This window comes from Spea bombifrons, chromosome 4, assembly GCF_027358695.1.
Source record: "Spea bombifrons isolate aSpeBom1 chromosome 4, aSpeBom1.2.pri, whole genome shotgun sequence".
Lineage (NCBI taxonomy): Eukaryota > Metazoa > Chordata > Amphibia > Anura > Pelobatidae > Spea > Spea bombifrons.
Genome location: NC_071090.1, coordinates 30,627,803 through 30,645,962, shown reverse-complemented (window position 1 = coordinate 30,645,962; position 18,160 = coordinate 30,627,803). Strand labels below are relative to the sequence as shown.

At 40.9% G+C, this 18,160-nt stretch overlaps 1 protein-coding gene across 2 annotated transcripts in view; it reads left to right on the top strand.

The window, feature by feature from the left end:
• Positions 1-544: 544 nt before the first annotated feature.
• CPEB4 (cytoplasmic polyadenylation element binding protein 4) overlaps positions 545-18,160 on the top strand; it is a 33,297-nt gene continuing 15,681 nt past the window's right edge. For both annotated transcript variants that reach the window (XM_053462259.1, XM_053462258.1), the window contains exons 1-3: positions 545-990; positions 1,254-2,774; positions 11,313-11,394. In XM_053462259.1, the coding sequence (XP_053318234.1) occupies positions 1,650-2,774; positions 11,313-11,394 (1,207 nt within the window). In that variant the 5' untranslated portion in view covers positions 545-990; positions 1,254-1,649. The remainder of the gene's footprint in view (positions 991-1,253; positions 2,775-11,312; positions 11,395-18,160) is intronic.

The following is an 18,160-nucleotide window of genomic DNA, read 5'->3' as shown; positions in this document are numbered from 1 at the left end:
CCGTAAATTCAGGTAATATTTTTATATACATGCACATACAATTTGAACCCGCATATAACAAATAACGGTATATACTTTTAGATTTCCGTTTAGCTATCAGGACAAACTAAATCTTAAATATGCATTAACTGTGACAACCAGCAGACGCCATCACCACCTCCCCCCTGCTAAAATGACCTCCTTAGGCGTGACGTTGCTCTGTTTCCTAGACCTTAAGGGGTGGGGCTGCCAGGACCCGTGTCTACAAGCCTAATAGGCTGTACGGGTTTCTCTCCCTTCACGACCTTCTTAGGTGGAGTTCAGGGAGTCTCTTATTTTCCTCCTATCTTGACCTTCTAGGGCGCGGCTTCTTTGCTTTCATGTACGCTATTATTGGCAAACTCTCCTTGCGACGACACATTCCATGGGTCCTCCACTGTCATTCTATTGGGTTATGTGTTCTGACGCAACCAAATTAGGCGCGGTCTGAGGTATGGGCGGTGCTGTGCGCCCTCCTCCTGACTACGCGAACCGGAAGCGTCTCTTGCTCCAGCTGGTTGTCATTTCACTCTGTGCTCGGTGCTGACAAGAAGGACGGGGAGGAGCGGCGAAGACGGGCACATCCAGAGGAGATACATACATATACAGGGATCCAAGCAACAAGACACCCCCCCTGCTCCCGGGCACTGACACAGGGATCCTCTCCTCCTCACGTACACCCACAGGTTTTAATTATACTAGCTGCACCTTCCATCTCTGACAGACCGGGGCGGGGGAATCAGAGCGACTACCGCACAAACATGCCAAACCATATGCTGTAATGTCACTGAGTCTGCGGGACGGGAGACACTCAGACACGGAAATCCTCCACGCACCTCTATATATCTCTATATATAAACATATATAATTATATATATATATATATACACCACAGGGAGCGCGAGAACGCCGCACCGGCTCAGTATAGCTAGAGAAAAACAGCTGGTGTCACTGAAATGCTGGCTTCATGAGGTAATTTTTTTTTTTTCTCGGTGTCCTTTTTTTTTTTTTTTCGTACTTGAGCTGTCGAGATGACGTATGCTAATTCTGTGCTGAGCTGTTGATTGGTCTCCTAGAATAAATTCGTATGTACGTAACAATTATGTATTTGGTGTGTCTGTGGGGTGTATAAGGATTTGGTGCCATGTTAAAAAAAAAAAAAAAAAAATTGAGACGTCATCTTATTTTCATCTCTCTCTGTCTCTCTCTTTCCTTTGAAATGATGGGCGAGCCAGAGTGTTGAGAGGCGGAGGACACACAGCAAGCTGCATCCAGAAAGAGAAGATCTCTTTGAAGCTCCTTGTATTTGGTATCGTCCCTATTAGTAGGAAAGAAGTCTGAAGGCAAAAGAGGCTCTCAATGACCCCAAAATCCCCATTGATCTTTGTGCACCTAATGGATTGAAGCTTGGGGTGAGGCACAAGGCAGGCTAAGATATAGCCTAATTTTCTTTCTTTTTTTTTTTTTTTTTACTAAACCAAAGAATATTTTGGTGTATTCCACCCGTTCTTTCCAACCTTCCTCGCCAAAGGAGGCAAAAAAAAAAAAATTTGAGATTTTGGGAAGGGTATATTCATAAAGCACAATTTGGCCTCAGCACGAAAATTGTATTTTGGTTCTGAGAAATTGTAATGGGGGATTACGGGTTTGGAGTGCTGGTGCAAAATAATACTGGGAATAAGTCAGCTTTTCCAGTCCGGTTTCATCCACATCTGCAGCCTCCTCACCATCATCAAAACGCAACCACGAGCCCTGCTGCTTTCATAAATAACACAGCTGCCAACGGCAGTAACGCTGGGTCAGCTTGGCTCTTTCCTGCTCCGGCTGCCCATAACATTCAGGATGAGATCCTGGGATCAGAGAAATCCAAATCCCAGCAACAACAACAACAGGAACAGCAAGAGTCCTTAGAAAAACAGCAGCTTTCCCCTAGCCAAAGCCAGGAAACGGGAATACTACCTGACCCCGAGAAAGTGAAATCCGAGGAAAACCAGGCAGACAGCTCCTCAGAAAATGGCAAGGAGAAAATAAGAATAGAATCCCCTGTGTTGACAGGATTTGATTATCAAGACGCGTCAGGGTTGGGGTCCTCAAATCAGACCCTAACATCCTCCGCATCCCCTCTAACTGGTTTCAGCAACTGGTCAGCTGCTATTGCCCCTTCCTCTTCCACAATTATTAATGAAGATGCAAGTTTCTTTCACCAGGGTGGTGTCCCCGCTGCTTCAGCAAATAATGGTGCTCTGCTGTTCCAGAATTTCCCTCATCACGTGAGCCCTGGGTTTGGAGGTAGCTTTTCCCCGCAAATTGGACCCATGTCTCAACATCACCCCCATCATCCTCATTTCCAGCATCACCATAACCAACACCAACAGCAAAGGAGGTCTCCTGCCAGTCCACACCCACCGCCATTCACCCACCGAAATGCTGCTTTTAACCAACTCCCGCACTTGGCTAATAATCTTAATAAGCCACCTTCACCATGGAGCAGCTACCAAAGCCCATCGCCTACACCATCTTCATCCTGGAGCCCTGGTGGAAGTGGATATGGAGGCTGGGGTGGATCCCAAGGTAGAGACCACCGCAGAGGACTAAATGGAGGTATAACCCCACTGAATTCCATCTCGCCCTTAAAGAAGAATTTTGGAAACAACCACATCCAGTTGCAGAAGTATGCTAGGCCCAACTCTGCCTTTGCACCCAAATCCTGGATAGATGACAGCTTGAACCGAGCAGACAACATATTTCCTTTTGCGGTGAGAATACCTGTGTGTGTTCGTGCGTTTGTCTGTATCGGCAAGATTTTAACAGTTATGTTAACAATAGTATGTGAAACGTTTGATGTAAACAGTATTTTTTTTCCCCAGGAACTGCATAAACAAACTTGAGTATTTTTAATATACGTTTAGCAGTATTAAGCTGTCGGGTGTCTCTATTAAAATACTCTGCGCATGCTTGACATATTTCAAACAAATGCAGGTTTTGGAGCTTGTTTGTATTCATTTAGCGTTTTTAGCATTTCCTCCCATAGGAACCACAGAGGCAGGAATAACAAAGTCCGCAGTGATGAGCTATTACAGTAAAACATGCTTTTAGGTTTTTTATATATATATGTAAGGTGCACTAACCCCCCCCCCCCCAACGTACGTCGGATCAAATCCGAGTAGCCAGTCTGTCCGGTGTGGTTTGTATGTGTCTATACCATGTATATATAGTGCGGCTCCAGACTGGCAGCAGACTGGTTAATTTTTGCTGGTATGCGAGGCTTGGCGCATTTTCAATGTGTGATGCTGTGTGGAGTGACACTTCTCTCCCTCTCTCTAGTTGTCTTTGCTAATATCAATGGTTGCGTAATGCTTGACCTTGAAATATTGCAGCAAAGCACTACTTGTTCATTGCTCAGCAGTTGCACGGTTGGCAGCGATTCCGTCTGGGCATATCAGCTGCTAGCAGAGCCTCACAATACCAGTCATTTGAAGAATAGATAAGAATAATTTCTATTTTTTTTTTCTTCGTCCATTTTTTTCCTATTTTTTTTGTTCTACCATGCAGAAATATTTCATTAGTTGCTATGGTGATTGCACCAATTTCACTGGTATTTCACTGGAATGACTCTTTGCCGTGGGTCTTCTTAACGTATATTTAGTGTCGGTCATCTTTTGATTTCCAGGTTACTGAACAGCCGCATTATAATAAAACCAACAAATTTGCCCTGTCCTTGATTGTATTTTGGAGGACCGATCTGTGCGTCATGTAATGGCATCTCTTCCAATCTTGGAATCGATTCCCAAATCAACAATACATTTTTTTTTTAAAGATCAATTTAGACTAAAGTCCTGTTCCTTTTGTGTAGTGTTTCCATTAGAAACACTATGCTGGCCCCCACCATTTGAGGTTTTTACCTTATCTGGTCTTACAGGCTTTCACACCCTACGGCGTTTCCAGGGTGCAATGGGGCATCTGCTTTCTGTACACACACACACACACACACACACACACACACACACACACACACACACACACACACACACACACACACACACACACACACACACACACACACACACACACACACTCACACTCTCTCTTACTTTGGGTTCATCGAATGGTCCTGTGATGTCTTTGGGCTGGCAGATGGAAAGCAAGTCCCATGTTGATATATTTAATTTAATAGCGATGTAAATGCGGTAAATATAAAGCCTGCGCGGCCTCTGCAATCAGATGGAACTTGTTGTTTCAGACGGCGCTTACATTTAATGTTGGTACAAGGAAATCTTTTCGGTGTAAATGGTTATATGTGAGAAGGGTTAAGTTTGCGGTGCCGGGATATCCTCCGCTTTGGGTTGCTTAGGCCGGTGACAGAAGGCTAATTGTGTGAAGCTCCAATGAGCCTGCGGTTGCCGTAGTAGCTGGGGGGTTACCTTCCTCCGTAGATACCGATGGAGCTTTTTCTGTACAGCGATGTTTGCAGCGCGGCATTTTTTCAGTCTAGTGAGGACTATATTTAGTTCAGTGTTTGGTGTAAACTAGACGTCGGCTGCCTTTGCATGCCATCAAAAATGGAGCGAAGTGAATCAGCAGCAGATGTGTGTTGGTTACATTTAGTTGACCAGGTTAATAGATCTGTTTAATTTGAATATATTCATGTTGCAAAAGAAGGTGATTTTGTTTCATTCGTATTAGTTATAAATGATTAACAGTCTCTGACCTTGCATCATGTTATATGTATAGTGGTATTATATATATTTATATATATATATATTTTAGGCATATATGAAAATAAATAAGCTTTGAAATAAATACTCCATGTAATTCTGCATTATGCATGGTTTTTATCTTTTTGTTTTTTTTATTGAAAGTATTTTTCTTTGTCATTGTGATTATTATACCCTGGTATGTTAATCCAGTAACAGATGATCGGTGTAGCCGTGAAGCCTTTTTTTTTTTGCTCGTGTTCTTTCTCGCCTGCATCCTCCTTGTTTCTGCAGTATTGATGGCGGAAGACATTAGAGCTTCTAGGTTGGAGCTTTCTCGCTAATCCTGATCACTGCAGCACAGACATTTTGGGTCGGTCGAACGGTCCATTCCTCTTTGCTTCTGTGTATTGTGAACAGGACGTTTAAATTCAATTGGTTAGATTACATTGTACACATTCTACATACATTTTTTTTTTCTAGCAGCAGGTAAATGCAAAAGATGAAATGCAGGGTGTAGACATTGATGGTGATTCTGGATTGCAGCTCATATATCGCCGTTCCCTTGTCCATACTGGGACTGCAGCTTAGCCCACTGTACCATACCTAATACCTGTAGGTGCTATATTATTATTATTATTATTATTATTATATACATTTTTTCTCATGATGTCCTGTAATGAGAACACACGTATGCAGCTTTTAGCAGGATTTAATTAGATATTTATCTGCTTTTAGTGCACGCTTGAGAGTGTGATACCGAGGTAGGTTGTTTTTTTTTGTTTTTTTTTTTTAAACTTCAGTCATACTTTAACATGTAAAACATAAATAATGTAAGCGATGGACGCACTGTCCCTGTGAAGGAGCGCGCGAGCCGCAGCCGTCTGAGGATGCATAAAATGGCAGCGCAAGGAGAGACCAACACGAAAAAGAGGGCACCGTTGTCCGTTATCCGTTATCCTGTGTGCTAATGAATGGCAAAATCCTTGCGGCGTCCATCATTAAAACCGTATGCCTGTGGGTCTTCTTAAAATTAGTATGTGGTCGCAGATCTTCCAAAGCAACATCGCATGCTCTGCCCCAGAATGAGTTAAAGCAGACAAATTATGTATTTTTCCCTCGTGAAAGCATTATGGTTTGAAACAACCTGATTGCTTTGTTTGGGTTTGACAGGTATGTGACTGTAGACACTGCCACCCGAACCGTTTCAGGACCGGTATTTACAATACACTCGCTGTATTGCGCTAGCAGAATGACAATTAAATATGGAAGAAGGATCTTCATGTTTTTATTTTTTCTGTGTCTGACACTTTGGTGACAAAGGATCTTTCTCCTATTCATTGTATGTAGCCAGAGAACAGTGTTTAAGTGAACAGACGGAAGAAATCTTTTGAGAATTTTAAGAGCCTGACCAAATAGCTTCTTATTTACAAGTCAGGAGGAGCTATGTGTGTATGCATGCATGTGTGTGTGTGTATATATGTGTGTATATATGTGTGTATATATGTGTGTATATATGTGTGTATATATGTGTGTGTGTGTGTATATATATATAATTACCCCCTAATAATAAAAAAAAAAAAAAAAAACAGCAGGTGACTTGGGATTTTGCATAGTCCACAAACCAGGACCCAATTAGACTCACTGGCATGTACTAGCCTATGGAAAGGCTACTAATGCTCAAGTCTTTACGGCAAGAACAAAAAAGGCACGCTAGATGGGCCAAATGGTTCTCTTCCCGTCTTAAGGCTTGTTCTGCTAAACATATATGTGTGTGTGTGTGTATATATATACACCGTATTTGCTCGATTATAAGATGACCCTGATTATAAGACGACCCCCCCAAATCTTAATATTAATTTAGGAAAAAAAGAAAAAGCCTGAATATAAGACGACCCTATAGGAAAAAAGTTTTACCAGTAAATGTTAATTCATTTAAACGCTTTTTTTAATAAAAGGTATGCTTGAGAAAAATATTTTGGTTTTATTTCCTTCTATTTTCCAACCTGCCCCCAGTTATGCACATCTGCCCCAGAAGTGCCTTATACCCCCTATATGCCACTGTGCCCCATGATATGCCTTTTAACCCTCTAAATGCCAGAGTGGCATATAGGGAGGTTTAAGGCATTTCAGGAGGCAGAGTGGCATTAAAGGGGTTAAAAGGCATTTCACAGAGCACTCTGCCTCTAGAAATGCCTTACACCCCCCATTTAACACTCCCCCTCTCTCCTCCAAACTTACCGGTGCTTCTGAGTTGGGGGGGGCGCATAACACAGGAGGGTCCAGGTCCCCTGCATCTGAGCCCCAGGTGCTTAGTCCGGGCAGCATGTAGAGCTCCACGCGAATCGCGTAGAGCTCTACACGCTGTCCAGACTAAGCACCGGGGACTCAGAAGCACCGGTAAGTTGGAGGGGGCATAACACAGGAGGATGCAGGTCCCCTGCATCCTCCTGTGTTATGCCCCCCCCCCAGCTTACCGGTGCTTCTGAGTCCCCAGTGCTTAGTCCGGGCAGCGTGTAGAGCTCTACGCGATTGTATCGTGTAGAGCTCTACGCGATTATATCGCGTAGAGCTCTACACGCAGCCCGGACTAAGCACCGGGGACTCAGATGCACCGATAAGTTGGGTCGAGGGTTAACACAGGAGGATCCAGGTCCCCTGCATCTGGGTCCCCAGTGCTTAGTCCGGGAAGCGTGTAGAGCTCTACGCGATTGTATCGCGTAGAGCTCTACACGCAGCCCGGACTAAGCACCGGGGACTCAGAAGCACCGGTAAGTGTGTGTGTGTGGGGGGGTTAACACAGGAGGATCCAGGTCCTCTGCATCGCTGCGGGGGATCTGGATCTTAGTCTCATAATCAGACCTATTTGAGGTCTGATTATAAGACGACCCTGATTATAAGACGAGGGGTATTTTTCAGAGAATTTGCTCTGGAAAAAACCTCGTCTTATAATCGAGCAAATACGGTATATCTATATCAGTGATAAGGATGTGTAGCAAGATTGATCCCAGTGGGGAAATCAATCATAAGACAGATGACTTAAGGAAACTGGCGCAATGGACCAATGTTTTGGACCTCGTTTTTTATGTTGACAAGCATAAAATACTTAATGGTGGTTTGCTGACATCTACCTCAGACAAAAGGGACCTGGGGGTTATCGTTTTGCATAATTTGAAGGTGAGTAGGCAGCGCAGTGAATATTTTGTTGAATTCAGATGGACATAAATAACGTAGAGACAGGATTAAGTATTTAACTAAGGCCATCGTATTAATAAAAAGGGTGTGAACTGGACTTTAAAAACTTTAAAAGCTACGAAGAGTAGTGGATATGTGGAATAACTGTCCAGTGGCAGTAGTACTGGAAATGTACACTGTACATGAATTTAAGAATATTTGCGTTGTCCATTATGCTATCACAAGGAATAAACAAATATGTAATGTTTCTAAGTGCAGGCTATGCAGTTGGCTTCCCTTCACACGTTTCTACGAGAAGCAAGTTTTAGTCTGCTGGTAAATGGACGAGGGTTACAAAGACGATAAGAGAAACTATAATTAAGGATCACAATAGAGCGGGAGGAAAAGATGCCTTTTATCCCCATTACAAATGAAAATGGATGATGGACCAAAGTGGTTTGATTTGATAGATTTTGTTCAACCAGAATGAGATTAAAAACGCAAATCCCCCTTTTGTGATTGGCCTTTTGTACAGAAATTGGCATTTCCCCTGCTGGGTTAGTGTATATATGTATGTATATATATGTGTATGTATATATATATATATATATATATATATATATGATTGTGTTATATTATATTGCAGCATGGAGCAGAGAACTATTTTAGCGATTGTCATTACATATTAATCACGAGTGATGATGGATTGTCTTGCGCACCTGGCTGTTCCTCCGTGTTTTTAAAATCTTATTTAGCAGACTTATTTATGAGCAGTTCATGTAGCGCAATATATATATATATATATAGATCAATGCCAAGTGGGTTTTCTGGTTGGTTTTAAGGGCCTTGGCACATTAACTCTCGTAATTGTAAATGTGTTTCTATTAAACGGCATACCCTGGAGGAGCACCGAATTTGAGCCACTTTTAAGCATTTAATGCCCCGTCATGCATAGTCTATGTAGCGACCCATCAAATGTGTTGACCAAACGGCTCTAACACTGGTCCTTGTGGACACCTTGATTTGTCATTTATGTAAAGATATATTTAATTGAATAACCTGCATTCAAGCAGGGATATCAACTGACGTTCTAGCACCAAAAGCACGAATGAGGAATCTTAGACGTCTTCAGATCCCTGTAGAGTACGATTGCGTCCGCTCCGGACTGTGTGACCCTGGGATTTTGTCCCTTCGCCGAGTGACCCTGAGATATGAGCAAAAACATAGCGACTCGGGAGGAAACCCAGACAGTTTCCACGTATGTGTATGTCTTGTATGGCCTCTTGTGTTATACGTGTAGCGGCAAAAATAGCTGGAGTCAGTCGTGCCCAAGCAGTCACCTGGCCCTATACTGGACCATTTTAAAGGGCCTTAAAACGTCTAAATCATTTTGTCTTTTAAAAAACGCATCCTAAAACACCAGCGTTTCGCCTTGTTATCCTACTAAGTTATTGTCTGTAGGTAAAGAGAAAATGCTTTAAACAGATTGTGACGCTTTTTTCATTTCATGTAGCACCAAATGATGATAAATTACAACCGTGGGAAGTAATCATCTTGCATTCAATACTGAATGTGGATGTTGCGCAGGTGGTCATTCAGTCATTGACGGCCCCCAACCTCCTCACGGGTCTTTTTGGATCAGTGTGTCTTTGCTGTGGTAGCCCCCGGTGCACGTTAGACCCCCAAGGTGTCTCATTTGAATGGAGGGCACCATGAATACATATAATCCTCCTGTGGGAGACTGCAAGAGGAACTGGCTGTTCAGTATGTATCCCGGGGTAGATCGGCACAGGAACGCTGCATTGAAAGCATTGATTTCTTTGCACCAACATTTTGTTTCTTATTTTGTCCTTTTTGTTTTCTACTTTTAGTTCTTGTTTTAAGCCTGTTTGGACTCTGTGTTCCAGTAAGGAGGCAGGGCATGCTATTTATCTCCTGTTTTGTCTATTTTTGCCCTTCCCTACTTAGTCATCTGTGCTAGGGTAGGACCGCTTGCTGGAGACCATAATTCAAGAGGTTATATTAATTTATATATAATCTGCAGAAAACTCTCCAGCCTTTTTTTTATTATTACTTTTTAATTTTTTTCCTGAAAGGAAGGTGGAAAGTGCTACTATTACTCCTGTCTGTTTGGAGAAAATTCCAGTACTAGGTATGAGCACCATTAATGACCGATGTAAAACACCTAGCTATTGCCTAATATTTCATAAGCATCTTCTTTGAAATGTGCTTTTGGATAATACCTTAAGTTTTTTTTTAAAATGGTTTCAGGTATTTCAATGCACTCGGTAAATGGCACAGACATAAAATCAACACTTTTAAAGGTTACCGTTTCACATTAAGAGCTAACGCCACAATGTGTGTCATTTCACATTCCTCCGGTACGTAAAAATACAGCCCTGGGCTCCTCTTCTTCCAGATTAGTGAGAATTGGTTGAGCTTGTACAGTCCAAGCGCTGAAATATCGCAGCGATGCACAGAGTCACCGTGCTGTTGAACTACGGTGCTGACAGCCATATTAACCATGCCTTGCAGCGGCTCTGAGGACTCAACTTTGCTTAAAGTGGCGTTTTCCCATAAAGTCCTTTATATATTTCTGTTGTGTAGGGTTTGCCACTTAAATGTTGTCTAATCAGATAATGCTTGTGCTGTGATAGTGGAAAGTTGCAAGGGATGCATGTGTGCTGATACCGCATCACCAGTTACGCCACATGGGACCTGCAATGGTTGCGCAGCTCCTTTGACCAACTTGACCACGATCCACACCATGGATATGAGGGGTAGCCATGCGGGACAGTGTGTCCGGGTACGAAAGCTTTCTTACATGAATAAATGGCTAGTAAGTTTTTCTTGTGAACGGTAAATGTTGGGGAGCACTTTCCATTTTTGCACACAGGCAGTGTTATGCTAGGAAAAATGGGCGCCATGATATACATCATGTGCGCCTTACAAATCAAAAGCATATTTTCATTCTGTATGTTCAGCGATACACATATTTAACAATTAGCTGGTTATACGGACAATGCTGACCTGTGAACGGTGTAATAACTATAGTCTGTTAAATAAAACTAGGCACTTTAAAAACCTGAATAAACTCATAGACAGCATCTGTCCCACATGGAAAACTTGCCTGGGTCCTGCATATTCCATTTTATGTTTTTTATTTTTTTATTATTATATATATATATATATATATATATATATATATATATATATATATATATATATATATATATAATTTTTTTTTTTTTCCCCAAGTATTCTGTAAGTGCCAAAATGAATAAGACCTGAGATTCAGTTACTTTTCAACTGGGTTTAATGCATTTCTTATATAACACTTCAGCGTGCATATGTCATTGGTTCTCTATTACATAAATCACTGCTTCTAAATATGCGCTCTTGTTTCCTCTGTCTTTTGCTTTGCAGGACCGCACACGGACGTTTGATATGCATTCACTGGAAAGTTCTCTGATTGACATAATGAGAGCAGAGAATGATTCACTCAAAGGTAAATATGAATTGTTCTGACCATCGTTTTTTCCCCCTCTCCATCTCTTATTAGTCAAATTTATGATCTTATAAAATTTTCACCCATGAGGCTATGTCCAATTTCTGTGGCCTCTTCCCAATTACAGAATGCATGTCAATGTAAAAACAACACAGAACAAAAAAATATATAATCAGTTTTGATTTTCTCTCAAAAATTCTTCCTATCACTTTAATAAACTTGAGATAATATAAAATAATTCAAAGTATTTTTTATGAAAAACATTTGCTTGGGGTGTGGACAAAATTGCCTGTTGCAGAAAGTCCTATATTTTATGGATGTTGGCCTAAGCCGTCTACCTTGGCACTAAAGCTTCTGCGTTCCTGCCCGAATTCTCGTCCCTCCTCATTCATGCCTCTGTCCTAGTCCTCATTCATGCCTCTGTCCTAGTCCTCATTCACTATCCATTGTTTTGCTGTCTGTATTTTTAGAAGGCGTGAAAACGAGATGTTACTGGTATGGCTTTTTCTGCTTCGGCTGAAATGGGAGTTGGCGGGAGTTTAAGACGCTGCAGAGTGCTCTGACACTTTACATTTTGGTATTCAGTCTCAATGTATTTTGAAACGTTTCTTTTACCATGCCTTCCATGTAATGGAAATTTTCCTTAGTTCCTCTGGCCAGGCATTCTAAGCATCAGAACATAGTACAGATTCATTTTTCAAAGGCTATCGTTCCTTCCTCGCTTTACAGTGGTATGCTTTTGTGTTTAATTGGCTCAGGAAGATGTTATGCTAGAGCAACGTAGTATCGGCAGATTACGTGCCGTAGTTTGATGCCGACGCAGCTTTATGTAAAGTGTGTGTGTGTGTGTGTGAATGAATGAATCCAGTATTGTTTTACCCAAGGTTCTTGATCAATAGCATTGTTGTATTAAAAAAAGTTCTTGGATAACACATTTGAAGCACTAGAATAATTGTCTGAACTGCTTTTTTTCTTTCTTTGACTTTGTTTATGGCTCTCATGTATAGGGTCCTATAGGCATCATGAGGTATATTCAGATGGGTCCTGTAGGTGATGTAGAAAGTGCATGATAAACAGTACAAGCAGTTCGTCTTTACACATATAGTCAAACTGACACTAAAGCGTATATAAAAGAAATAGTTTAATAAATCCCTCTGTAGTGCCTGTTCACTGGGTGAGGCACAGTGCCAGTGGTACAGTTTGTATGAGTTGCTATGATCAGGTGGGACGTGTGTGACCGCGGCTTAAGATCTGCGTATAGGATAGGATTGTGTGAGAAGAGAATAGGCTTTGTGTGTAGGTTACACATAGGGTGAGCGGCCGAAGTGGATAGCGGTAGAGGAGAGTTGATGTGTTTGGTGATAGGCCTCTCGGAAAATGGTGGGCTTTGTTGGGTGGGACTTGGACAAATTCTAGAACGTATAGGAAGCCACTATTAAAGCCTGGATGATTTGTAAGGAAGCTAAGTTCCGACAGCAGTATTCATTTTGGAAAGCTGGGTAACTAGGAGACTTTTTCTAAGCGGATGGTGATGTCTTCAGCATGTAAGAAGCAAAGTGTTTGCGTAAGCGGTCATCCCCCTATATGCCTGCTTTGCACACAGTGTTTTGAGTCATCGGTTTTGGGCTGATTTACTCGGTTATTTGTGTTGGACGTATCTTGTGAACCACAGTTTCGAATAGTGCCACGGATTCTCAGTGGGACTTTGACTAGCATGTTGGCTATTATGTGTATTCTGGCAAACTCCACATGTTCCGCTAAATGGTACGTTGCGTAATGGCTGCCCCGCATACAGAGCCGGTGTTATACAGGCCTGCTGATATGGTAGATGTGCCGTTACCCTCCTCCCTGACACTTGTGACGCATAGAGACCGTTGGCTTCTCCTGCAAATCTCCTTGCTTGAATGCGGTGTCTTGAGGGAAGTGGTGCGATGCAGCTTTCATTTACCGATTGTTGCTCCTCCTGGAATATGAAAACACTTGGGCGTTATTTTGTATCCTTTTCCTATTCTATAAATTTGTGAAACTTTTATTTGTAACTTCTATGGAATGCTACTTGGTCTTCATTCCTGACCAGCAGGACCACGGTAGTGGGCTTTATATCCTGACGTTTGAAAGCCGTTTCAAACTTTAAGGTGTAGGCTAGCGGTAAAGGTCATGTGTCCTTTCTTTTATCTACATAAAACTGCATCTAACCCTAACGGGACGATCCAATGTCCCACGTGATCCCCTAAACAAGCAATGCATAGAAAAAGCATGTTGTACTTTCATATGCTTTAAAGAAAAAATATAAATAATAAATGTACTCCCCTAAGGGCGAAGCTTGACATTGAATGGAGTTTTCCAGCAGGCAGTCAAATAAAGCCGGCTTCTGTTTTTACGCTCCCGGCCTTATGTTATGTCTTAGATATAATAGCGTATGTATTTTCCTTCCTACGACCCTCCCCACAAACATTTGAGTTGAAGCCTCAGGGCTTAGAACACTTGAACCTGTGAGGATGTGTAAATCCAGTATCGTTTCAGGTTGCGGCCTGATCATACATATAACGTTTGTTAAGAGAAGCACCAGGCGGATCGGTTCTTGCAAATACGCTCCTGTAAAAAAAAACTTTGGATCCTGGCTGGTTTCTCATAACGCACTAAATCCATCATTGGACAGATGTTCTGATGAGTTGTATCACCTGATACTGTTATTTTGGAATATTAAATGTAAAATTCAGTGTTTAGAAAAAAAAATGTAAATCTCTCATGCTTATATATTAACAGTGATTTATTTAATATTTTAATTAGGTTGCCATTTCTTAATATCAAGACTGGCAATTTTTCTTATATTTTTTTTATGTATTTATGGCAGCAGACTGCAACATTTCCAATTCTATATTTGACACAGTACTGCAAATGTCGTGCAGGACACTTCTTTCAATCCTAAAAAAGGGGCAAATGTTTATGGAGTATTCTGCAGAAACCCCCCATGCCATTGTAGGGGGAAATATCATAAAGTTTAAAGGGTCCTCTCACCCATCATATGCCACCCCCGCCCCCCATACAGAGCCTGCTGATACTGTAGATGTGCCACAATGTGTGTAGAAACGAAAGCAACGCTGGTTATAAATAAAGCATATTCTTCATTTTCTAAAGCTGCCGGTTGGTCGTAAAGTCACCCGTAATGTCATGGTAACATTGTTTCCCACAGCTACTTCCATTCACAATATAGTTATATAGGCTATTCCAGCTTGTTCTGACCGCAGCTCCTACTTACTTACACAAAGAAAAGTACATATACGGATTTATGCATCTGTTGTTCTAAAGCTAGAATTCATTATGCCAGAGACTCCGGATATTAAATGTTTGTTACCTTTCTACATAACCGCACTGTTCTTGTACTCTTCCTTGTACTTCTTGTTACGTGACACTGATCCAGTCTTTCTTCTATCCGATTCGACACGCAGAACGCAGCACATATATTTTTTTCCTTGAAGTATTGTAACCTTTTAAGGAAAAGTCCTGTGTAAAGTCTTTATATTTAAGGCTTTAACTGTAAAAACAATGTCTCCTTATTAGCGCGGCACCGAGTTAAGGTAATTAAAGTAGAAGATCTCACTTGTGGTGGAAACCAGCCCAAATCCCTGTGTCAGCGTTAATTTATTTTATTAGCCCAAGGCAGAAACAGCAGAAATGTATTTTGTTCCGTGGCTTCTCTGCACCTTTTCAAAAAAAAATTTGATTATCCCAACCTCCAATATGAGTACTACAAATTAATTGCGCAACTCTCTATTCAAAGCCGTTAGATTAATATCCTTACTGCAGCCTTTACACACACAAATGTCTGGGTGAAAATGGTGTCCTGTGAACAAACCATGACATGTAGTCTGACTTTTAGGAAGCCAGCTGGGTCATTTCTACCTTAAATGTTTTTAAAGACCACCCTATATTCCTATATCATTTTTATTTTTAAATTTGTTTAATTTTTTTTTATTTTATTTACAACCCTACCTAACCCTGTTTAATTCATCGCTGTCTGACCCTCACCATATTAACTCTGCACTATACAATAAGATCACACATAAATAACCATTGAGGGTCAGGTTAAAATGAAAACAAAAAATTTATATATATGTTTTTTTTTATTAAAAAAAAAAAGTGCTGTAGATCTACTGTACACTAACTGCTTATGGAGTAGTTGGCAGCAACGAAGACCCCGCAACCACTGCAACGTGGCACGCGGGATCCTTTTTAAACCCATGACATACCAGCTACGACGTTGGTCCTCTAGGGACATGTTTTCATGACTTACCTGGTACCTCATTCTTAGCTAAGGGGTTAAGGAAGCTGCAGGAGGTCTATTTTTGTTGCAGGCTATGATGCTGCACCATGGATACTCATTGGGGATTATGATTATGCAATTAATTTTGTAGGAGAATGAGGAGGACTCTGTGTTTTTGATTAGTGCGCACTAATCAGAACTGTTAATCCCAAATCTTACAGAAAGATAATTGACTCTTAACAGTACAGTCAACTCTTTCAAATATTCTAATACGTACCAAAAATGTTAATCCATATGTATTAAAAATAAAAAAAAAACTTTTATTGTGATCTTTGTAATACTTTGTTGCATTCTTGGTTGGTTTAATGGTGCAAGCTTAAATTAATCCCCAGTACAAATTAAAATAAACATAAAATACTAGCTGTAAAAGATGTTTAATACGGTTTATTGTCGACCTTTCCTTTGCATATACTATAAGATTTATCTTTTTTTTTTTTTTTTCCTGCGCCCTTTTTAGATTACTTTTATGCCAGGGAATGGATTATTTTTTTATTAATTTTTTTTTTTTTTTTTTTGCTCTTCATATCGCATCCATTTGTTGATTAGATTGGGGTAGAGGAGCTCCCTCATTATACTTAGAGCTCGTTTTCGTGAACTGTGCCCCGTATCATATCTCAAACTGTCGGATATGCTGGACTTTTAGGCCAGGCTTTAATTTCTTAAATGCAGGTTGGGCCAGAGGGCATCCAATTAGTATCAGAAACCTATGGAAACATTAGTAGTCTGTGTTGAAACCGGAAAGAACAAAAGCAAGCAAGGCTGTTATTATTAATTATGTAAATATATTAGTACCCTTTTTATTGACCAATAACTACATATTTTCCTACTTTATGAGGCTCACCCTGGGTTATACGGGTCATGGTCACCCGCAGCATTGCTCAACGCAATATTTTATGACGTTAAAAGCAGATTTTAAACAATGAGCACATTGAATCTTGCTATTTTTAGTGAAGCCATACACGTACCTCAAATGAAGACACTTGGACACTAAAAAGTTAGTCCTTTCCCATTATTGTGATTATTCTTGTTAGTGAGGAATGATTTTCACTTGTTTTTTTGTTCTTTATTTATACTTCAATAATCCTATTTCCCTTTTATACACATGCTAAGTGATCTCACTTCTGTAACCATTACTGTTTTTTGTGACGGGAACTCTAAAATCTGCTCTGAAACCAATCTTCTCTGCTCATCCAGTGTGCTTAGCAATGGAGTCCTGCCCCGTATGTTCCATTATGTTGTTTTTATGGGACACACATTGTGGAGAACAAATTAAATGACATTTTTACTCATTTCCCTTCTCTCTGCATTATGCAGCATTTGTCTAGTGATATTTTATCTGGGGCCCTAGGTGGAACGGTGCCATTAACGAGTGTTAAACGCGATGTCAGACATGGAATGCACAGACATACTTGAAAGTGTATTGTAACCTGCTATTAAAGATATAATTTTTTTTCCCTCTTTGGTTTTGTCCTTATTCTCATGTTTATATAAGGGTTTCTGTCTGCCGCTCCGTGTAAGCAGATGAGAAACATGTTGGGCCAAGGATTAATGGAAAAGTTGAGTAAACCGTAATAGTATAGGTAATATCAGAATTAATGGCTTCAGATGGTCTGTTGGCTAGGTTTTGTTAGACTTCATAGCCAGGGTGGCTTGTGAGCTTATAGTATTAGTATTAATGCTATACTGTATGACCTCACAAATGCTCTACTGAACGAATAGGCAAAAATTCCCACGGAGACACTCCAAAATCTTGTGGAAAGCCTTCCCAGAAGAATGGAAGCTGTTATAGCTGCAAAGGGAAGAGCAAATACATATTAATGTATATGTATTTAGAATGCAATGCCATAAAAAGGCCCTGTTGGTGTAACGGTCAGGTCTCCCAATGCTTTTGACCATGTAGTGTATCCGTACTATAGCTTTCATTGTTTTACGTTTTTGAAACTGGAAACATATTTTAAAATTGTTGTTAAAGGCACAACAAACTGCTCCAAATAGCCTCACGAACATAACGTTCATATTGAAGTATGTGGTACTTTAATATGCACTTTAGAGCTGCTATCGTGAATTAAAATGTTTGGGGGAGGGGGGGCGCCAGACCATTTTTAGTATGCTGGCCAGCTAACCTCACCAAAGATTATATTTAGGTATGCACAAATATATCGTACGAAAAGGGAATTATGGGTAAAATGCCGAAAAAAAAAATAAAACACGACCGAAAAAAATCGTCCGCAGGGGCCAGGTTGCTTACCTGTGAGTTGGTTGCACACACTATGCGAGCAACACAGAGGGAAGCAGCAGGGCCCCTGCAGATGTCTGCGAGTGAGAGATCTGCAGTTCAGGTAAGGGGATGGGGGAGGTTGTATGAGCAAGTGATTAAGTAGCATGGCATAGGGAGCCTGTGATTAAGGGGATAAATGGTGTGTGTGTGTGTGTGTGTAGCAT